Here is a 23617-nt window from a genome sequence, read left to right as displayed (position 1 = left end):
TTATGGTTGCTATACTTCTTCATTAGATCATAATTGCATTACATTTATGTATTTCGGAAAGTAGACATGCCCAATAACAGTATGCATGTACTACAAAAAAAGAAAAGAAAAGGAAGAATCGAGGGAAAATCTGAATCTGTGTTCAGCATTCCCTCGTTTGTTTTTAAGTTACCACTTTGAGGAGTTTAGAGATTAGATTCCCGAATGGCAAGGTCGTGCCACACGTCAGTTTGTAAAGACATTAAACACCATGATGTCGATGCCGCCCATTGGCGCCGTCATGCGTTCATTTGCTGTTGTCGGTGAAAATTTTAAAGAACTTCAGCTTTTTCTTCATCAAAGAGTACTCGTGTAACCTCAAATTATGAAATAATCTTGTCCTGCACGGAACAAAGTGATTTTATCCAATTAAGAATAAAACTGTTACTCTGCACAGACAACGGGAGCTTGAGTAGGCGAATGTGTTGTCGCGGTCTCATTCAGCAGAAACTGCCGTTCGAACGAATGTCATTAAATACCTTCACGTGGCACCGCGCGAATGACATTAAGACTTAAGGCACTAAGCACTTAATGTCATTTTTCGCGCCCGTTTCGTAGGGGCATTAGTCTAATTCGCGTGCGGAAACAGATGACTATGTACTTCCTTCTGAGCTCATTACGTCAACAGCTATGCCCCAGAGTGCTTTCAAGCAGCAGAAAAAGAAATCACACGAAACTGGCATCCCATTCCGAAAAAAAAAAAAAAAAAAACGGAGTTAGGAAAACAAGGTCAGTCAGCTCTTCAGCCTTTTGCCTCGAACTCCTTCCATTTGCGGATGCGTTACGAAACCATAAACAACGTCGCAAACTTCCAGCTGGCGCGCAGAAAAAACACTCAAACACACACACATACAAACAAGAGCGCGACCTTTGGTGTTGCTTTACACAACCCGATGCCGAAAGAGAAGCAAGCGGTTCTGGGAACACTAAAAGTTGAGCTTTCTCTCCGTTTCAAAGTGACATACTGCTTCCCAGTATCCCGGCTGAAGAGAAGCTTTGTAAACAGCAGGGGAGTACGACTCATTTACAGCACGCAAAACAACCTTGGGGAAGGGAAAGTGAGCGAAATTAAGTTTACCGCGAGTGGCGAGGAGCTCGCTATGTCTTCTGTGATCCTCATGATGCATGTGCGCGTCTAAGCGTGACTCACCAAGACGAGCATGCCCAAAAGAGAGCAAAGGAAACAGCTTTAGTGTTCGGCCTTTGAAACATCGTTATTATGTCAGCCCCCCCCCCCCTTTGTCTGTTGTTTCCCTTTCTCCACTCCCGTCTTCCTCTATTATTATTATTACTTTTTCTAGCATTGTTGTATAGAGTGCTGATAGAAGAGTTCATGTGCAGGTAAGAAGAAAGGCTCGCGAGAAAATCGGCAGTGTCCCCAACCAAAGCAATGACGAGGCTCGATGTGCAAAATAATAATGAAAAACCCTTTAGTGCCGTTCTAACCCCTCTTCGATATATGCGACGAATAGCAGTTGCGGCAGGGCATATAGAGGTTGTGCAAGGGGGAGAACTATGAAAGGAACTCCTGGTAAGGCAACCCTCTACCCCACTTTTCTTGTTTAGTTGTTGTTGTTTGTTGTTGTTGTTTAGTTGTTTCACTTTTCTTTTTCTTGTTAGTTCTCATCTTTTGACGCGTAGTGTTTCTTTTTTTTATTTTATATATTGATATCTGCCTTTCTCTGTTCGGTTACTTACAGCAGGTTGCTTACTTGAGGTGTGATGTAAGTCAACTGGTATTAGAAAGATGAATAAACAAAGAAATCCACTATCTCCATATTACTTTCAGCTCAATTCAACTCAAATGACACTTGCAACTCTGATGCTCGCATTCTTTGCAGGAATGCCACTTGTTCTGCGTAACGATACACAGAGAACCAAAGCCTCGTTACTAAGGTATACGGGAGCCCCCCTATTTTGGTTGATGCTTGGTACATCTCAAACTCTACGTTGTAGTACATGTAGAGGAGTACATGGTGATGTACATAAATTGAACGCACATCGAACGTATATTATTTTCTTGCCGCGTGATACGGATATATTTCCTGTGAGAAGCGCTCTGTGAGATTTCCTGTGAGAAGAAGGGAAGGCGCACGCCCTATTGGGTGGATGATGTGACGTCACGGACAGGCAGCCGAGGAAAGGGGCTTTGCTGACTCGCGAGATTGAAAACTATCTGGGCACGAGGATTGCGCGCCGCGCTCGTGCTTTCTGCGCGAATATGGGTCCCAGGGTTTGTAGCCCTAATTCCTACTCATCCTGAGTATAGGGTCCCCTTGTCCAGTACTTTCCCATCGAGTATCCAATTATGGTACTGGTAAGCGGTATGCTCTCTGTTGCACATCTTTGTCCTTTTCCGCACCCGAAACACAGGGCAGGTGCGTTGGGTACATTGCCCAAAAGGCACATTACCCTAATTGTGTCACCAATTCTCAACCTCAGCAACAACGCATGCCTTTCGTCCTATGACGAAACCCCCTAAGTTGCATCCTTCCTCAAAAAAAGAAAGAAAGGAGAGAAGAATGTGTAAGGTGTCGGGTGACACACGAGCAAATCCCGTGAGCGTAAATATGCTATGTCGTGGGGAGAAGTATATAACCCAGAACCGTCCCTCCAGAAAGCAGCACCTGGTGGCCTATTCTAGAACTTTCTAGGAAGTGAGGCCCGTTCGTCCTTGCGTTACCCCGCGTCAGAAAAAGGAAGCGCACGAGTTTTGGACGAAGCGGAACTGAGCAAGACTTCTAGGATTCGTAAATATAGGATATATACGCGCGCAAACTGTACAGCATTCTCGAATACGAGAATACTTGCGCTGTTTTTTGTCTCAGCGACGGATGGGAAGGAATATAACGGGTGCTGCTGATACACGCGTGCGGCGAGCTGCAGACGAGAATACCCCGCTGTGCGCGAGGCATAAGAAGATTAGAGACTATCAGTTGTTAGATAATTAGATATAATATCAGGTAATTCTATAAAAGATTATAATTCATGATATAACTGTTGGGGATGCCACCGTTAAGAATCCACTGTTTAAAATTCCAGATATTCAAAATCCCAGATTTCTAAATTAAAGCTTTAATATGAAGAATGACGGGATGATAGTGTTGAATAATACATATTACTGACAAACCACGCAGTACTGCGTGATTTTGACGCCAGTAGAAGTTATTGCCGTGAATAAAAACCAGGTTTTTGGCGACCGTTAGGCTTAGCCTGATGGCGACCACATCAGAGCAGCAGCAATTGTTAGAATTTGGTGACTCGATGGCTCTGTAGTCTCGCCGGTGCGATGCTGTAACTCATTTTTTTCCCATGAAATTTTTATATCTCGAAACAATGGGACAACTTTGTGCACAACCATGGAGGCAATGATTAATTGTATCGAGTCCAACGCCGCTTCCAATGAAAATCTGCTGCACACCTGCGCACTTCTGCAACCCCAGGGAAAGAACAAAGCTTCACGGGACCTCTGAAATATTACGGACTCATTACGCGTATCACCTGACGTCTGTGTCCAATGAATCCACGCAACACGTGCCGACTGCTCACACAATCTAACACAGTATGTCATAGTTATTATTCCCATCACGGGACGTCTTTTCATGTGCACCTACTGCCTATTATATATATATATATATATCTGTTCATTGTGTCGTCACGACCTGTATTTCTTCATTTTTTCCCCTCTTTCACAACAGTCTGACACTTCTACGCCACTTGTCTTCCTTAGAAACCGTCACTCAAGACAGCTCGTTCATTTCATCTGCACAGTGTGGCTTACTTTCTGTGCCCCACCTTACCTGTCAACAATAACCTTAGTAACCTTATTGTTAATGAAAGGATAATCGAATATACGAAACAAACAATACAAATTCATTCTTACAAAATAAAGAAATAAAACATGCTATCGAGTATCGAGAACGAGCAGCACTCTCCATTTTATTTGCTCTTCAATCAGACCACACCAGACGTAACAAATCGAGCTGTTACGTCTACTTAAAAAAAAAAAAAAAAGAAAGAAAGGAAGAAAGAAAAACGCAATTCGCGAAAAAAATTAAATAAAAACTAAATACCAGGTGGCCGTGAAAGTCCACAACAACGACTAAGGTCCCGATAAAACGACCGAAAAGCATATAGGATCTTGGGTACGATACTGATGATGATCGTACAACTTATACATTACTGCTGCTCGTCTTCGCAACACAACGCAACGTTTTTGGTGCCACCGAAAAGTAGAACTGAAGCGTGACGGAAGCGCACTAGGGTGAAACCGGAAATGCTAACAGAAGAGAAAACGTATCCGAGCAAATGAAAAAGGAAAAAAAAAAGAAAAAAAGAAGAAAGAAAATACAAAGACGTCCGTTTATATTCTGTGGCCATGTCTCTGTTACTAGAAGAGTTGTAAAACCCATACTATAGTCTTCAGACGCTTCATCGAACGTTCTTCATCTTGATAAATCACGATAACCAAATCAACAGGCCAATTGCGTAAAGCTCAATCAGGTCAGGTGGTCTACCGGCATGTCAACTGCTCCATTTATTTTGTACCTGCCTCGATTAGGTTTCCCCGTCTAGAGATGATGCCAAGAAAGTTCGACATTGCGAACTGTATCTCCTCCGTTTACGCACCAGAAGAAGAAAAAAAAAAAACAAACACAGTAAGCTGGGGAGTAAATGTGGCTCAACTGCCCCGTATGGTATGAAAGGCTTTTTCTGCCTTTATGGGGGTAGTTCGGTCGGTGGTATCCCGAATTGCAACCCTTAAGAATCCACCGTTTAGAATCCCATATGCTAAAAATCCCAAACGGCGCTAGCGTAGCGTTGCCTGCGTGCCCAACTGTGGGGAGCACCCCAACGGCGTGGTGGACTGTCAAAGAACACCTAAACTAACCTAACCTCTGAAAACTAACCTAACCGAACCAAAGTCTAATAATTTTTGTTGCTCTGATGTGACCGCCATTCTAAACCTAGGGGTCGCCAAAAACCTGGTTTTTATTCATGACAATGACTTTTACTGACGTCAAAATCACGCAATACTGCGAGGTTTGTCAGTAACATGTATTATTCCTCCATACGTCACATTAAAGCTTTAATTTAGAAGTCTGGGATTTTAAACGGTGGAATATCGTGGCATCCCCGGGAGTAATTACATGCAGCTTCCCCTACAGACAGCAATCACTCCCCATTTTTGTCGCCTGAAATTTATTCATCCCTGAAACCCTGAAATTTATTCATCAGCGCTACAAACAGTCCCTAAGCTTCGCATGAACTTACCTAAGCAGCACAACATCTTGGCTCAATATTGGCCATACCGGCCTAATATTGGTCCAATTGGTCCAAGATGTGCCTAATACCGGCCATATGTGCCCAATGTGGCCATACCGACCTAATATGGGTCCAATCTTGGGCCAAGATGTGCCCAATACCGGCCATATGTGGCCATATGTGCCCAATGTGGCCATGCCTGCCTAATATTGGTCCAATCTTGGGCCAAGATGTGTCCAATACCGGCCATATGTGGCCATATGTGCCCAATGTGGCCATACCTGCCTAATATTGGTCCAATCTTGGACCAATATTGGGACAGCACAGGGCACAGATGTGCCCAATACCGGCCATATGTGCCCAATGGGGCCATACCGGCCTAATATTGGTCCAATCTTGGACCAATATTGGGCCAAGATGTGCTGCTCGGGTGCAGCGCATTTAGTCGCGAAAGGGACTAACGGTCGTGTCAGTGGATCGGTAGTTTCCAAAAGGACTAACTTTACTCATGGTGGAAAGTAGACCTGAGCGCCGATGGCACTTTGACCGGCGGCGGCGTCAGGCTGGGTTTTGGGTCGGCGTCGTCGGCTGCGCGAGCATGCAAATGCTAGCCTATGCCACACGGCCACACCATTGCGGCGGGCGAACGGCATCTCACATGGTATGTACGCAGCAATCGCCTGGTTATTTGCGAGGAGACACCAAGCGCATAAACGCGTGTAGTTTGCTATCTTTTTTTTTTTTACCTCTTCGTCTTCTCTTTTGACACGCTGCCACGAGAACATAACCCTCCAAATTGATTAACTTACTAGTTTACTTTAGTATGCAGAGCCCTCCAACTGGATTAAGCAGGATTAAGCTCATCAAGGCGTGGGGTTGGCACCAGCGACGGCGGCGCACAGGTCTAGTGGAAATAGTAACTGTTCTGACGTTGGAACACGCATACAGACGAACACAACACAAGTCTCAAAGCACCTAAGAACACGGAAATTTGAAAACGTGGCGCTCGTCGAAACAGCCAGACAGCGGCGGGAAACTGAACAACACATAGGCTATACGCAGGCAAGTCTTGTCAGCGTAGCGTAGTAGTGAGCGCACTCGACCGGCGATCGCGAGGTGAGTGGTTCGATCCCACGCGCTGCCTGGCTGCTTCGACGAGTGCCGTTTATTTCAATCTTACAATTACCTTTTTTTTTTTTCCTTTTAGCGCGGACGTGTTACCTATCCTCTGATAAAGAGGTGTCCACCTGTGGGGAGACGTCGAAATCGGCTCTAAGGTGACAGACCAAACTACCCTCCTAAAGGTAGAAAAAGCCTTTCATGTACCACAGGGGGGGTTGAACCGCGTAGAATAAGCCCCCTCCCCCCCCCCCTCTCCCCCGACCAGCGCCGTGACTCAGCGATCGAATATATATATAGGTGGCCCCGAAATTTCCTTAGTGCAGTTACTAAGCATCTATTTTGTCGATTGTGAAACGCCGCACGCATGCAGTAAGGTTCCACTTACACATGAATGCACCACGTGAAAAGTGGCGCCCCCTACGGCATTTCTTATGCTTGCGTTGGGGGAGGCGGGGGAACCCCGCAGTTTGTTGTCCCTTTGACAAACTTTTCGTGCATTGCCAGAACATGCTTCGGGAACGCGGGTCATTTGAAAAGATTAAACGGCTTTGGAGCTCCATCCACACAGCGTGTATTTCTGCAGGCATGCTTCACACATGTGTGGCGAGATTGGCGTTTAGAAGTGACGCTTTTTTTATATTCGTGCAGCGAACAATTGGTCGAAGACGACGGATGATGAAGCCTTTCTAAAACGAGAGGGGTCGATGTGGTCATTTTGGCGAGATAAATGGCATCTGGAACGAGAGAGAGATTGAATGTACCTCTTTCAAGCAGTTCAAGGAAGGGCTCCTTGAAAGGATTCTATTGGAGCTAATTTGTGCATGGCAAGCAGCCAATGAGGGTATGCCCCGTAACCAAGTCTCCACTCTGAATAGGCGATATGAAGTTTGTTGGTGGGGATGGAAGATTTAGCAATCTAAATTTGTAAAAGATACTTTCTGCACCCCACCCCGATATCCCCAGCATGGTTTACAAAGACCAAAGCGTGCAAGGCTCCAACCAAATCCCAGCTCTTAAAACATTAATGATGTCTACTTGGACTTGGGTGTATTGCAGACGTGACCCTCAGGTAAGACACCCCGCTGAGCCTTTCGGTAGGTCATGATAAGGGTAAAAACTTTAAAAAAAAACAGGGCGTGAAAAAAAAAAAGGACGAGCACACTTCTTAGTGCTGCGTTTTTGTTTTCACGTTTTTTTAGCGCTTTTACCGTGATGTCGACCCCATGACCCCAAGTTGGTGCACCTCTAACTGCGTTAATACGAAATGACTGATTGACTGAATGAAATAGGACTACGAAGTATTAATGCGCCTTAACGGTATCGGCAAGGTGGTCTGGGTAGCAGAGGTGAAGTTTGCGTAATATGACTGCACCAAGACACATATTTCCACTTATTGGAACATATCCTCCCCCATCGTCCGCATTGCCAACCTTTCAGATCGACACCCACAGAGTCTCTAAATCAACTAGACTAGCTCTCGGCCTCAACTGTGGCAAAATTGCTTATTCCACCGTGAACTCCATCCGACCAATGCTCTGCACTAAATGCACAACCTTCAACCTTTCTGGACAGTGTAGTCCTCACAGTAAGGCTCAGTACCTTATTTCACCAAATTTCTACGGGCAATGGGGCAGAGTATGGCGATGAAACACTGTGTGATGAAACTGTAGCGCTGAAACGCTTCGAAGCATTATCATCAACATCACAATAACGTTGTTGCTCTTTCCAGTTACGTATTCACAAAAAAATAAAAATACCCCTGACATCACAACGGGACGGTGAATACAAGCCGTAATTGTGAAGACACGAAACAGGCACAAAGCGCCCATGAAAAGAAACGTATACTATAAAGATTGCAAACAGAAAGAGGGTAGAAGGGGGAGGGCTAGAAGGAACGAAAAAAAAAAAAACGCATTCGTCGAAAGCAAATACACAAAGGTAAGAAAAATTGTATCGACTGAAATGTCGAGGTTTGCGGTGGAGTTGGGGGGAGGGGGAGACGCTTTCAAGCCAAAGCTAACGATCCGCAAACAACAAAACAAGAAAGGGTGGCGCCCCGCTGCGGACGCCTGGGGAAGCTTGGGGCAAGAAAATTATCGAGTAAGAAAAACAGACAGCTTGGGGCAAGCAAGAGGGAAGGGGGGCAGTTACGGATTTGCAGCAAAAGGGAAGGAACAAGAGAGGGGGGAGAAAAGTTCGTGCAGTGAATAGACAAGGAAGCAAGCAAGCAAGCAGTGCATCAAGAGAACCGAGACACAGGCTCTTTCTTGAAAAAAAAGTATCGTTGTCAGCTCTCACTGTGTCAAGGCTAGACAGAGACAGGGGAAGCTGCGGACGTCTCAGCTCTGTGATGGCCATGGGGGTGCCTCACATTTCGCTTGCCTGTTCCGGATCACTGGACCCCAGAAAGAAGAAAAAAAAAAGTCATCAGCAGCGTCTGGTTGAACCGTTGCAGCACTGCATGCGGTCAAAGGGGGGGTTAAAAGTGCTGATGAGACGTCGTGGAAGATTTATATGTCTTGCATTTCAGGGGGCTTTCTAGTTTGAATCGCAGGGCAAGGCTTCGTGCAGGCAAGGTTTTCGGGAGAAAGAGATAGAACTGCAGCGCCCTCGTCGCGGTCGGTTGGAACTCCTGAGGCTTGTGAACTCTGCAAGTGAACTTCAGTAGGACCTGCCACAATTGCTATTGATGGTTATAGCAAGTGATGCACTGTTATGAATAAGAGGTCTGGAGACGACAGCAGCAGCCGGTAGGCCGTGTCTGACAAGATCGTCGTACTTATAATGCGTTCTGGGTCATTAAACGACAGTGTGACGGTGTCAAGTTAAATCCTTCATTGATTTAGTGTGGTATCTATAGAACTTATTGTAGTACTGATTGGTCTCCGACAACCGTGTAACTTTGCACGTCCTCCAGTAGGCTGGTCAAGAATTTATGTGTATGCCCCAGCTCACGATTTTGTTTCTCATTTCTTAGTTCTTGGAACAGTCATCACCTTAAACGCGTGGCTATAGGATTTACGATTCTTTGGAGGTACAGTTCCCAATCGTACAGGACTGAGAGACGTGCTAACCGAAGGAAACTTGCAGAAATCAATCGTGAGGCCGATACGTAAGACCCAAAAAGCTACCGCATATAAACGCGATTGGCACAATGTCCTTTTGTGTGTGTGTGTGTGTGTGTGTGAAGATGCCGCGGGCACCAGATGCACACACAGTCACGTGCTCCTTCTTTTATTGCATCTCAGACGACTTTTCGCACGAAGCAAAAACGAAAAGGCGCACCGCGTAGTTTCAAGCCGTAAACGTGGTACCACGTTATTTTACACTCCGGCATGATGGCCTTTGCTCGGCTCGAGCAGGCCCAAAATATCCGTTATTGCGGACTATATTGTCGACAACCGGAAATGAAGGCACGCTTGGCGACAGTAAGGCCGTATACGGAAGGCGGCCGGCTATGCAAGGCATGATCGTTTCAAGATGAACTTAAGGGAAGGCGCGATTAGCGTGTCGTAAAAGTTAGACGTAACATAGTCAGCAGCGACATTCCATTTTTAAATGTTCACAAAATTACGTCCAAGTGAGGGGCCCACGTGCACGGCTATCGTCCGACATCTTGTGCCACGTAGAAGACAAACATCTGGGACATAAATATGTATAAGTGCCGAGTGAGTTGTAGTTGTAGATAGCAGTGTATTTCTATTTCGCCCGTCTCTTCTCACTATTTGGTATCCGCTTTTGTTTGTACGTTCTGGGCCTGGAACCCCATAAATCCTTCCCAGAAACCACTGCGACAGAAAAAAAAAGGAAATAAAGAAGGAGACGGCCACTTATTATTACAAAAAGAAATATTTAACTTCAGAAAAAAAGAGACAGTAATGCCAGCGGAACAAGTATCTGTTTCATGGATCAGGGGTTTCCCGATATAACGTTTCTCTTTCGATTATTTGATGAAAGTTCTCGCTCTTAATAAGAAGTGTTTATATTTCGAGACTTTGAGACTAGCCCCATAACTGTGACTTTCGGGAGGCCAACCAACCATTCCGTGTTTCACGAAAGACCCCTGCACTCCGAGAAAAAATGGTGTGGGGAAAGGTGGTAACTTCTATATAGTTACCACCTAGGCCAACATAGCGTCTGATAAAGGGTGTAAAAGCAATTATCGTATATCCAAATTGCTACAAAAAGGCGTACGCCCCCCTCACTCACCGAATCAGAAGCGATAAACCTATCATTCCTGGCAATGGTTGGCGAACGACGTGCTATGCGGTTAAGTTCTGTTTTGAGAGTGAGGTGGCAGGTAGAACTTTGCAACCTTTTAGGCACAACATATGCGACAACTATTACCTCCTAAAAGGTGTAACTGCTGCACCATTTTTTCTGAGAGTGCGGCTGAATAATTCGTAAATAAGGGATTAGATTCCTCTTGGCAATTTGGAAGAAACGGAATTAGATTGCGCGTATCAATCACGTTTACCGAAACGAACTCTTCCACAGTGCATCCGAAGACACATTGTTGCAGAATGCTTCGAATTACAGAAGTTACCGCAAGCTACCGATGCCAAATCTTGCCATCAGGAAGGCACCCACTGCACCACGTTTTACAGGGCCAGATCCCGCCGAACCAGCAGCCAGACCGTCGAGCGCATGAATAATGTATCCACTTTTCAATTATTCATGTGGAATGATATGTCCGCTGAGCGTCGCGTCTCGCTGATGACGTATTCTGCTACCGATTTTCTAAACAGACGACAGCTCACGCATGACCGCCGTGCCCGTCTGCACGGCAATGATGTCTAATATAAGTGCGTTCATCCCTTCGTCACCCGTCACAGTTGAGCTCACATTTCGAAACAGGGCGGTGGTTATAAATGCTTTTATACAGGAACTGGGAAGCGAGAGACGCAACGCCAGAAAGAGGGAACTTGCGCAAGGACACAAGATGGCCAAAGCTTGTGACAGCGTCTCAAGCAATAGCTTCCTGACCGCTTTAATAAACGAGTACACTTCACCGCCTAACGGCCTCCTAGCAAACCCTCGTTTTCTATCCCCTGGATTGTTGAAAACGTGAGGCGTACGTCTTTTTCGTGACACTTGTGTAGTTTCGTTAACTGTCACAAAAAGGTGTATACAACCCACGTTTTACACAAATCACGGGTGATAATAGACCTCTCCCTGTTTACAAACAAATGACGTCAGATGGTACAACAGCGCCACCAACTTGGTAGACTGGAACTACTATAGCAAAAAAATCAATACGTCACAAGAAAGCCACTGGGCACTGGGGCAGCGCCCAGCTTGCTGGCCGGCATCAGCCCCATCTCATCATCGTCTCATTATGTGTGTGTGTGTTCATATTGTAATGTTCTTATGCAATTAATTCATGCATATTATTAGTTGTATGGCCTTGTTCTGCTCCATTCTACCAGTAACCCGATCTTTTCCGTAGGCCTTTCTAAAGAATGCTATCCGGCTTTTCCATCTTCAGGAGCCTGAAGGGCAGGAGTTTCTCTTGGAGTGCACGTGATTTCTCTATACAAAGTAAGCGCCAACTAAGTCGTAATAACAAACCACATTCTGCACAAGATTAGGACGTTGGCTTTCGAGTCGATGCAACAAACACTTGGGTGGAGACCCTTCTGGGGACGCGAATGAAGACACCAAAGCGACTAAAAACGTAACCTCATTCGTGTGTATCACTAATACAAAGAAAGGGCCCTTGACCTTCGTGAAGGAATACGGCTTTGTGAAACCGTCCGCGCTGTTTCTGTTTCGCTATGTCTATACCAACGTCATGATTACGTCACAGTGACGTTTCTTCGGTAGAGGTCTATTACCGTGCATTCACACGAGCGACATTCCCCAGAATATTCCAGCGCACACAACACCGCCCGGAGCCATCCTTCATAGATTGATTGATTGATTTGTAAAAGGAAAAAAATGGAGATGTTCATGGAGAATGATATCGTTATTCTGTTTCCCGATTTCTTGAGAACGGCAGCGTACGCCTCTTTTGAGCATATTACGCCAAACGCAAAGTGCCCAAAATAGGCGGATCCGTCTCATTTTCAACAAATCGGGAGGGAAAACGGTTCGGTCATGTGATAAAGTTCTACTTTAACAGAAAACTGAAGAACATAGTGGGCCGGTTGGTGACGAGTCTTTGCTGGTTTTACGTCTTTGCGTCGCCCCAACCTGCAATCTACTTTAACAGTTCCTGTCCTGATGACGTTTTCCCTCCTGCCAAGACACAAGACGTAACAAATAAGAAAACACGGCGTGGCTTCGTTATCAAGCCGCAGTGCCCGCAGACAGAGCGCTTCTTTTTTTACCTCTCCTTGTATTATTCAAGGGCGTCACGGAGTCTGCCAGCACCCGTTTCACTGGCATTTTCTTTTCTACTGTATTTTTCTTTCTGTCTCTTTTTTTTTTTTTTTTTCTGTCTTCTTAGTAGCCCGGAAAGCAACAGGTTCTCTCCCCGTTCCCCCTGCAGACTTTTAATCCCTCTCCAAAGAAAAGGGGAGGATGGAGACCCCACCTGAAATGTTGCTACCTCGCCAGGGGAACCCCTGAGTCGCTCTGGCTGATGCACGCTTCGCTTGACAGGAATGATCAGGGACGTTTCTTGCCGTTCCTCCAAGCATTTTCATGTACGGCCTCTATATATGCTCCGCTTTGGTTCGTATTGTGACGCTTTCTGTCGTGATCGTGTAGCGAGATTATTTGTATCCGTGTAGCCTCGTTAGAAGGGTGAGGTCAGACAGTTTGAAGCAGGTATGGCCTCACGATAACACACAGAGGTGAACTCGCGAAGTACAGTCACGTGACTTTGAAAAGTTTTTTTGAAAGCTGCTATAGCACTTCAGCATACGGCACCAGAGCTCCCAGGTCGCTAGAAAGAGTGTGTCACCGGTAATCCCTCTAGGAGACATGGACGTCGAGTCTTCAAGACTAAGGGTACAATAGTACTACTGCACAACGATCAGACGGGTCGGCGCCTCGAGGGGTGGTGGTGGTGAAAGAGCTCGCCGTTGTCGGCCTCGTATATGTGGGCAACGTCACGACTGACGCCCTGGGGAGTTTGCGTCCTGGGCCGACTTCTAAGGGAACTGTGCCGACATGTGTCTGAAAGCGTCTGAGGAAAACCCAGGAAAAACCCCAGACAGCACAGCCGGCACCGGCATTCGAACCCACCGGTTAAATGAGCCTCAGCCAATCATGATCGAGAAAGATCACGTGAGGGACCGTAGGCAATGAAAAGCATAGAGCCGGAATTTGGCGGGAAATGCTATCGGCGACACTATTTTCGCAGCGGTGAAACCCGCGCGCGAACTATAACTGGGGAATGCCTACACTGTGCCTCCCCTGATAGAAGACCTCGTCGCGACCCCCCCCCCCCCCCCCCCGGTTTCTCTCGTCGCGATGCAGGACGCCTTCCGATCTAAGCACTAGAACGTCAGCCAAAACCATACACTGACATTTTATTGGAGCTTCATTCAGAGGGAGTACGTATTGAGGGGTCATACCTGTCCAGTGTCGGGGCGGATCTAGGGGGGGGGGGAGGGGTTCAGATGTCATTCCCCTCAATTTCTGTCGCTACATAGAGATTCAATTGACCCTAGGCTGCGATGCTGTCCCAGTCCCATGACCACACCTCCCCCCCCCCCCCCCACACACACACTCGGACCCTGGATCCGCCCGGGGTCACAGATGCATTTTACCTTTAATCCCCCCCACCCACCCACCCACCCCCAAGTCTGTGTCGCACGAACGTTTGATTGCAACCATTGTACCTGCTATTCGCCTAAATAAATCGTCACTGGAGAATGTCGCAGGTCGCGCACAAATTGTGTACGTTTCTGCTTTGTCTACGTGAGTTGTTCTCAGCATGACAAGGAACAACGCGGCCAACACCACTTCGTCACGGTTCAGTATATACGATGATCCTACATGGGATGGGAAGTACAAACCTACAATTCCTTCCTCAATTGCGTTCTAGAGATGGGCCGGGCCGATAATTTTTCGGCACGTCCAGTCTTAATATTTGCATAATAATGTTCATTTCTAGCAAGTATTTTGTACTTGACAAAATATTACGAGTTGTTGCCCACCCCTGTTCAAAACGCAGCAAAGTGCCGCCAAAGCGATTATCCGCGCCCGGCCAACCGCAACGAAGTCTTCGCAAGAGCCACCCGCACTATGATGGTATGTATTGCACGCAGACACGGGAATGCCGCATAATCTGCAGAGCCTGCCTTGCCGCTTTTTCTCTCGCGCAATCGGTCTTACAAAACCATAAGCGTGCACAATTTCAGCCGCACTCCGTCACTCCAGAAAATCGGGAACCCACGTGGTCGTCAGCTTTGGTCTGCGTTACCGACATTTTATTTATACGAATGTTATACCATAATATCAGATTTGAAGTTAACCGACAAAGCAGACACATTACCGACACAAACCATAAGCGTTCACGTGAATCTGCAGACATTATGGACATTGATCAGTTCTCAGAGGGTCACTGTGTAGTGTGACCACGGCAGTAGTATCAACATACCCACTCCTATTCATGGCTAAGCTCGCAATTATTATCCAGCGTTAAGAGACCACCACCGCAGTCAAGCTTTGGGGCACGGCTTTACGGCACGCATCGGAGAGCCTTCACGGCAACCGTAGGCTTGGTGGAATTCCGGAGTGTTCATAAGCGGAATGTGACACCTCAATCGTGGAGGCAGAACACCTTCCTCCCCGTCGGGGTCCCAATCACGATGACAATGCATCAAGCAGGACCGCAGGAAGAACAACTGGTCTGCAGCGAGCCGCTCATCCTCCGCCAACGGCGCATCTCTGCTCTGGTTGTACGCGAGACGAAGCGCAGTGACCCTCTTGAAGATGTCCCGCGACGCGCCAGCTGAGGCGTTGGCCGTCAACGTACCATGCTGCGAACTATAACAAGAAAGTTCGTCCCTTATCTTCCCCTTGGGATTGTCCAGCATGACCGATGGAAAGCAGGCACTCAGAATGCCCTGTTGCATTGCTACGCCCATCAACCCGACATTCATGTATAGCCGTTCTTCGATGAAGACCTCGGGAATCATGTTCTGGGTGGCAATGACAAAGGCGTGGCTGGCAGGGACGAACCCCAAGTGCCCTTCCCACTCCAAACGCGCCCAGAACGGTTCACGGCTCTTCGAGCGGGTAATTGCGCTAAGGTTGGCTTCCTGCGCCACTTGCCATATATGCAGCCTGAACACGTTGGCTAGAAAATCTTCAGATACAAGGCCCTTGCTGAACGACTGCGGCCTGAGTCGCCTGGTGAACGTCCGTAGGGAAAACCGGCGAGCGCATGGTACGGCATCTTCGGAAATATTTTTTATATATCGCAAGAAAGCGGCCTTTGCACCTTCGAACAGCGTGATGATGTCACCTCGCACTTTTGGTTCCTGGTTCTTGACGACGAAGTCGATGTATGCCGTGGTGAACAGCTGTGATGTGAGCATGGTGCAGAACATTGTGGGACTCATGAAACGCGAGCTTCCGAACAGCATGTCGAAGTGAGGGTATACGGCAACAACAGCGACATAAAGGGTGCGGATCACTGCAGGAGCACTTTCCAAGACTGCCATCATTGACTCGATTGTTCCTCTGTTGACGACACTGACGTCGATCTTGTCAACATCCACCTGGGTTCCTCCACCACCATAGCCTTCCAGAAGGTCGGCTGTGAAAGCCTCAACCCATCCCGAGTAGTTCAACAGGTTTAGATCTCGTACACGTGGGAAGTTCTCGACTGTCTGGCTTTGAACTGCTTCTAGCTTATGGATCGCGGAGTCTATCTGTAGTACTGCCTCGACAAACGGCTGGGTCGAAATTTCCCTTTGCACGCTCCAGATCAATTTTTCCAGCAGCAGGTATCGTTCTTTTTCAGACATGAGAGACGTCTTGGACCGAAACGACATACCTGGTGCAATCGTACACGTTGACGCGGAGAGAGAGACACGGAGGACGGTAGTATAATTCATCCTTAAGGAAAATAGAGTCATCTTGGGATACAGATCTTCTAGCGAGAGCCCACCGTGAAGCCACAGCTTCGTGGTGTGAAATATCCAGCTGAAGAACCTCCTGCTCATTATTCTCATGGAGTCTCCGACATTTGTAGAGGACCTGAACGTGTAACAGCTCTGGAAGAACATGATCATGGATTCTTGCAGCAAGGTTTCGCTCGTCCCGTAGAACTTGTGGGAGAAGAAGCGTTGCTTCAGCTCTGCCTTTGCCCGAACGTTGTGCTCCTCAATGAAGCCTTCCGCAGCGTTCGAGCCATTAATCCACTTGTGACAGACGTATGCGAAGAAATCGTCACATGGGTCTGTCTTACCCGCGAACATCTGCGCTCTTTCTTCCAGCTCTCTGCAAACGGGCGAACGGCACGCGTACGCCTGGTGAATCCTGCCCCGTATTGTGTCGACAAAGTACGCGGTGACACCAGTCAGGAACAACCCGGCTGCCACCATGACTAACAAGACAATGTTGCTTTTCTGGAACGGCGAGAAATTCCGTCTTCTCTCCCAAGTAGCGCGAAACCATTTGTGAGACCGAGGCTCAAAGGGACCTGCACATCAATCGAAATCTTACATACAAGTTCGGAGAGACACGTCTCGACTTACCAGTTGTAATTAGCTGAGATGGTACGACCGCAGGAGAGACTGCGCCTTCGGAATCTAGAGAGGTAGTTCTGGACTCCGGTTGCCTCTGAGGTTGTAACTGGCTCTCCGATGGCGTTCCCGTATTTGGGTTTATCCTTCTCTTCTTTTGGGCCTTCGGATAGTAGCGCTTCTTGAAGACGAGGACGTCTCTATTCCGCTTCCCCATGGATAATTTTTCAGCCAGGAGGTGTTGCTGTTCTGGTGCACTTGGATAAGCAGACAGGATGGTTCGTTTTTTCCCTTCCAAGGAACAGCTTTGCGCGTTGTCTCGCAAGCCCTTGCACGCTTTCCTGAAGGCACGCGCTATGAACGCGGATCTGATCAGCGTTTACGAGCTACGGGGCTAGATTTTGAACTTAGCGCTATCCCGTAACGCTTGCTAAACGCTCGTGCTCCCCGGTCGACGGCCAATGCGCGTGACGGAATGAGCGCGTAAATTTTGAAAAATAGCTATGACGATCGCTATGCGCAGATCAAGATTGAGCCCACGAACACGTGCCGTCTGCTATAGCGAATCGTCGCAGACGATTTCATGCGCGGCTTTCTGTGGCTACCAGTGGCTCATGGTGGCTCGATTCCATAGCTGCGGCCGCTGAAAGCACGGCCGCGATTGGCGGACACCCAATGGGTGCGTTAGGAAGGCGCCCCTCTTTCGGCGCACTCAAATCGGGAGTATAGGACACCCGGAGCGGCCATTATACCGTGAAAAGCATCTTTGGAGCACTACACTGCTCGCTCGCTGATGCCGCTTCCTGTTGTCTGTTCGTGCAGTGCACAGACGGTGGTGGTGGCGGTAGTGCTGAAAGGCATGGCTGAATGGGCTCGCCGTTGTCGGCCTCACAGAGGTGGGCAACGTCACGACTGACGCCCTGGGAAAATGTGCGTCCTGGGCCGACTTCTAAGGGAACTGTGCCGGACATATGTCTGAAAGACGACATAAGCACAGACGGAGGGTACGTTGGCTTAGTTGGCAAATATGGGGATTTTGTAACAGACACGGTAGGAGCTATTTACTGCGAAGACGGCTGCATGGCGTGAAGGTGTCTGCATTAGAGCACTGCATTTCCCGCGAATAAGCGCCGATATCAGTGTGGAAGTTGTCCACTAAAAAAGAAAAGCATGATAACAGTTATAAAAATATTACAGTTTACTTAAATCGGGGCACTGGGTAACATAGAAAAATCCGTGCTTTTCTTTCCAGCCCACACTTCGAACGTCGTTCTGCCGCCGCTCAACAGGAAGTACGTCACGGAAAATCTCAAGCACCTGGGTGCTTATCGTCTGCTTCCATGCACCGAAATTAAACGGGAGCGTGAAAAGCGGCTCGGAGTCTCACACACGGTCTCACACTCCCGGGTGCGCGAGTGGCGTTTGTGTCACGTTAAGTGAGTGGAGTCTGAAGACGCCCGCCTGAAACACTCGCGCCCCGTTTTTCTAGCGCCATGAATCTGCCAGCTAGCACCTTGTTTCGCCCGGTTTCGATCTCGCCGGGCAGCGCGTTGCCTAACTGTACGGTGTCGTGACTGTCGTCACATCCGCTTCCGCTGCGCGTTCCCGGGTGCACCCTGCCAAACACTGCTGACCCAGCGCACTCCTTGTCTCACGCCAGGGAAAAGCGGTACCACTTTCGGCCCGTGACGCATGTTCCGGTGTACACACCGTTCGTCGGGCTTGATTGACGGTTTCAACTCTCCCGCCTTCGCCATGTGTACAGAATGCAGACGACAGCAGAAAGCTCAATATGTCGAGCGCGTGCGGAGCACTCATCAGCTTCCGAATAGCCTCACAAACACCGTTAGGTGGAGACACCAAGGCTCGTTCCCATGAGAACACGGGAAAGGACGCTCGGGAGCCTGCTCAACGCGCCCATTGGTTAGCAGACGACGCAACCTAAACACGAGCACTGCGATGCCCCATGCGTGATCCAAGCGACAAAAACCGCTACATTCCTGGCACTCATGTTGTGGTGGCAACGGTCACGTGATCCAGCGCGGGACAGATTAGCAATTTCCAAGCGATAGGATGTGTTGCCACGGAATGACCACGCGAATTCACCATACAGCTACAGCGTTGATACAGCGGACGTTGCCGTCGAAGCACGTAGCCGGCCGGCGTAAACCCTTTTCGAAGCAGTCGTCTGTAGTTCACAAGCCCAGGACAGCATCTTTGGATATATGCTTCCCAACAATAGGCTACATTGCTTTCGTGTCCGATGTAGAAAACAGCAGCGTTTTGTTGCATTTCGATACGCACGGCATACTGCTCGGTTGCTTCTCCTGTTTACATCATTCCAGTGCAGCGAGAGCATGCTTTACAGGAAACCGCTACGGACGGACGGACGGACACACGATTTTCTCACTTTACTCCCTAATTAGTGATACTTCAACATGGATACAATCCCAGGTGAAAAATGTCTGCAATTCGAAATGGTTTATGAAACAATTTCCACTTTAAACCATCTACGTACAAAGTGGTTTCAAGCAGAAATTGTTTCGTAAACCACATGTAACTGCAAACATGTTTCACCTGGTGAGCGTGTATGACCTTTTTTACACTTGGCTGAACTTACGTACCAGCTATGCCAGTACGTACCATGAACCTCACCCGTCATGACACCCCACATGTAATCGCATTATTAAACGTTCAAATATTCTATATTGTCACCTCTCATCTCGCTGTATGTACGGGTATGTCTCTGTGAGCGCGCCCAGGATCGGGGGGGGGGGGGGTCGCATCGAACAACCCCCTATACCTTTGCAGGTCTGGCTACATCCCTGGTTGGAACTCTGTTAGACCATCAACGAATGCGTTCAGAATTAAGGATGTCTTCGCGGACTCCTATTAGGTGGCCGGTACTTTCTAAGAATCACGGGAAAATGTTCAACTTCCGTGTGTACGCTAGCAGACGAAGCACGCTATGTGCGCTGGAGGTGGATGTGCCTGGTTCTAGAGAAATCTCTAGAAAGCGCGACTGTCAGAACCTGACTAATAGACTCTGTTTTGCTGTGCGTGTACATAAGCTAATTTACCGACGGTAAGCACGCATGTAATGTAACATTGAGTATAACGGCTGCAACAAGCAAACTTCAAGCGTGCATCACGTGTGTAAGCAGCGATTTTCAGCTGCAGCTGAAAAAAAAAAAAAAAGTGTTAAAATCTGAATGTAATCTGAATGTCAAAAATTCGTTTTTGATGTTGTGGGTTTCATGTTCGTCCATGCATTCATATGCAGCACTACCGTCGCTTGCCAATACCTGGCTTTGTAGTCCTGAAGGGAATAGTCAGCCCTTCACCACAGTGCAACAGCCACCAATACTGTCCCAGAAGCTACTGGGAGACAAATTTTAAACACGTAGCGATCACAAAGCACCTTGCCTATCGGAACGTGTGAGGCGCTAGACACGGAAGTGAGGCCACAGACGTCGTTTCCGCACGAAATTACAGATTCGCCACACAAGCCAGTTCAATGCAAAGTCCAAGCTGTATCCCTATCCAATGCATACCCCCAGGAACCCGAAACTGCACAAGGTACGCTGCGCAAACACGTACAGCCATAGCACAGGGATAGTGCAGAATCCGCCGGTATTTTGCAAACCCCGCACCCCCAAATTTCTGAGACTGCCCAATACAACCCGCCTACCAATGCATATACCCACAAACATGTATAAAGGTGCATATACCCCCCACCCCAGAGGTCGATTTCTGGGGAACTTACTGGTACAGGTCAGGGTTGTAGATACAAGAGAGTGATGGTAAACATCTTTATCCAAGGGAAAATGTCGCCGAAGATGAAGCTCTTTGGCTGCACGTATTGCATGAGTTTATAACTCGGACATTGCCATGCTGCTAGACAGCTGTTTCGGCCTTATTCGTCAGCACCATTGCTAAAGATGTCCCATACGCAATGCACGTAGCTCAGCCATCTGCACAGTTCCCCAGTTTCCCTCTTTCATCTATTGCCCGTGAAGCGACCTCGTTGGTTCCCCCTAATAAACAAGGAGGCAACATTCCCAGGTGAGGTGCACATAGTAGTTCTGTGGACCCATGCTGGTATACGGATGCCACCTAATTGCTGCCTTGCGAGTGGACAGAAACATCGTCATATGGTTTCTCCAAACTTTTCTTCTGCCCTGCGCAGAAACAAACTGTCGCAGCGTATAGGTCCAAAACAGCTGCCCAGTGCTGGTATGGCAACATTTGGGTTATAATCATTATCGGAGGAAGTGGTTGCTGTGATCACGCACGAGCTAGGTGCAACAAAACATGAGATAATTCCGATCTGCAGGTGCATGCGAAACCTCATTTGTGTCCTCCCACTTGTCTCATCAACCTCGGCGATTATGCTCGTTTCGAAATACTGAATTGCATGGTCTCCCTGTCCGAGAAAAATGGAATGACATGATAGAAACTGCAACAGTTGACACCGATTGTACATGCGCAGGATACCATGTAAAATTAGTGAAGAATGTGTGAGCATGTACAGAGTGTCTCAGTCACTTAGGAAGTCTCAGTAACCATGCCAAAAAAAAAAAAAGAAGAAGAAGAAGAAACATGCTGCGGGAAAGCTTACGACGAAGGCATTTACCTCCAAGGAGATTTGGCCATGTGCTACAAATAATTCTATCAAATTTTTATTTCCCCGAATTGAACTCCGACGCTGGCAAGTAAAAGGAACATCATCTTGCCAGAATCAGGAAGCACATTGCAAGTTTGCCAACATCCACTGTGCACTGGTATGACTTTTACAGGTACCTTTCTGCTGTCACAGAAATGTGGGCCCGCTTAACAGAACTTCTGGCGAGGTCAGGACAATAACTTACGCGATAGAACATTCAGGCTATATAGGAAAGCTTTTGCATGTGCAAAGGGCAGTCCAGTTCAGGACGTTCTCAGACATCTTGTGCTCATTCATGAAAACCTGGAGAGTGGGAGAACAGTACTTCCTCTGTGCTACCATACACATACAGTGTTGCTTTCTCACTATCCATAAATGTACAGTGCTGGACAAAAGTTTACGGAACACGCTCCGGCGCATTCCTTCCTCACAGTGACACGCTAGCAGCCAATGGGACCGCACGTACTTACAGACACATGCCTAGGTACTGTGCATACTTGAAGGGACCCTTCCGTGTACAACAGAAAAATCATTTAAGAGTTGCCATTTACGAAACTGCGTAAAAGCCACCTACTCTTCATGTCAACATTTTTTTCCCTCACGAATTTTTGTGTGCAAATGTAACCCCCCCCCCCTTTTTTTTTCACCACAGGTTTTAAAAAACAGGCCTATCAAAAAGTTTGGCTTTTGCTTTCTTTGAATCACATGGGATATTGCTTGTGGAACGGAACTGAATTGTACAATGTTTATTCTGCGTTCTTGAAAAAAGTGTAAGGCTAGCACTTCGCTGCAGTTTGTTTCTTTATGTGCTCAACAGCGGTACACAATACAAGGAGTAAGGCAAGCTTCCCACACTTCTAGCGAGTGCTGAAAGATATTTTTTGGCACAGCATTAGCCCCATGCAGGCTTTGCAAGCAAAATGAAGTTGTTGTTCAAGCTTTGCAAGACACTCAATGTACTGGCTGTGTACAGCTCTAAAGTAGCACAGAAGTCATTTTTAACACCCAGTTTTCTTCCTATAAAACTGTTACGTAGGCCAGTAAGATGCGCCATGTGGAGTAATTTACACCACGGAGTCATAATTATCGCAGAAATTGAATTTAAAATACGCCGCAAAAAGCGACCGTGCGCAACGGTGGTGAAGAGCAGTACCAGCCTGTGATCTGCCTGGAACCTCGCGCTGACGCTATAAGGAGAACGCTCGCTGATTGGCCTAAAGAAATGTTGTCTGCTACTCCGCTGTCGTCTGCTACTCGGCTGTTCGGGGTTCTGATAAAGCCTTTCTCCTTGCTCGGTAATGCTTTGGCTGCTCCTTCTATCCCCAATTCTCCGGGAGAACTGGCAAAACAGGTTTACGGCGGCAAAGGGACAAGGCGCTGACCCCCACTGACCGGCAAACCAGAACGAGTCTCCTTATGCCGTCATCGGTGACGTGCCATCATACCTCCTCATCCTCGTTATAGCTGGAGTGGCGAGTTAAGGGTGAAGGCGCGGAGCTATGTTTATGTGAGTTTTTTTCTGGGAAACAAATTGCACACATCAAAACCTTTCGCGCTATTCGGTATAATGGCACACACACTTTCATCAGATGTCTTAATCTGAAATTTTTTTGGAAGGCCCTCTGTACTCCTCTAAGCAGAGGTAACGCGCCTCCGACCTGCGAAGTGGCAAGAGAGGCACCCTAGCGGCGCTTAGAAGAAATAAAGATAAAGAGTGTTTCGACTGTCCCACTTGTGCTGCGGGGGTGTCTGCCTTGCCACAAGCTGTTGACTCTGCATTATGCACAAGTGTGGTTAGCATCGCGATGTTTGTTTGGATTTGCGAATAATCCTTATGTACGAAAAGGGGGGGGCCATTCCCCCAAAGCCCCGAGAT

The 23617-nt window shown here is 47.6% G+C and overlaps 1 protein-coding gene across 1 annotated transcript; it reads right to left on the bottom strand.

Moving 5' to 3' along the window:
• Nucleotides 1-14783: 14783 nt before the first annotated feature.
• On the bottom strand, nt 14784-17447 carry LOC135399953 (uncharacterized). Its single transcript, XM_064631690.1, has 2 exons — nt 17088-17447; nt 14784-17032 (listed from the first exon to the last, which is right to left on the bottom strand). Exons 1-2 carry the CDS (start codon nt 17290-17292, stop codon nt 15042-15044), a joined length of 2196 nt encoding a protein of 731 aa, XP_064487760.1. The 5' UTR covers nt 17293-17447; the 3' UTR covers nt 14784-15041.
• Nucleotides 17448-23617: the final 6170 nt, after the last annotated feature.

Source organism: Ornithodoros turicata, chromosome 7 (assembly GCF_037126465.1).
Source record: "Ornithodoros turicata isolate Travis chromosome 7, ASM3712646v1, whole genome shotgun sequence".
NCBI classification, from domain to species: domain Eukaryota; kingdom Metazoa; phylum Arthropoda; class Arachnida; order Ixodida; family Argasidae; genus Ornithodoros; species Ornithodoros turicata.
Note: the sequence above shows the minus strand (reverse complement) of the source record. Positions and strands in the feature narration are given on the sequence as shown.

What these genes read in the sequence shown, in the direction of transcription:
- LOC135399953 (XM_064631690.1), bottom strand. Translation starts at nt 17,292, where the DNA reads ATGGGGAAGCGGAATAGAGACGTCCTCGTCTTCAAGAAGCGCTACTAT. An exon ending in ATCTCAGCTAATTACAACTG is followed by an intron (nt 17,033 to 17,087) that starts GTAAGTCGAGAC and finishes ATTGATGTGCAG; the next exon opens with GTCCCTTTGAGCCTCGGTCT.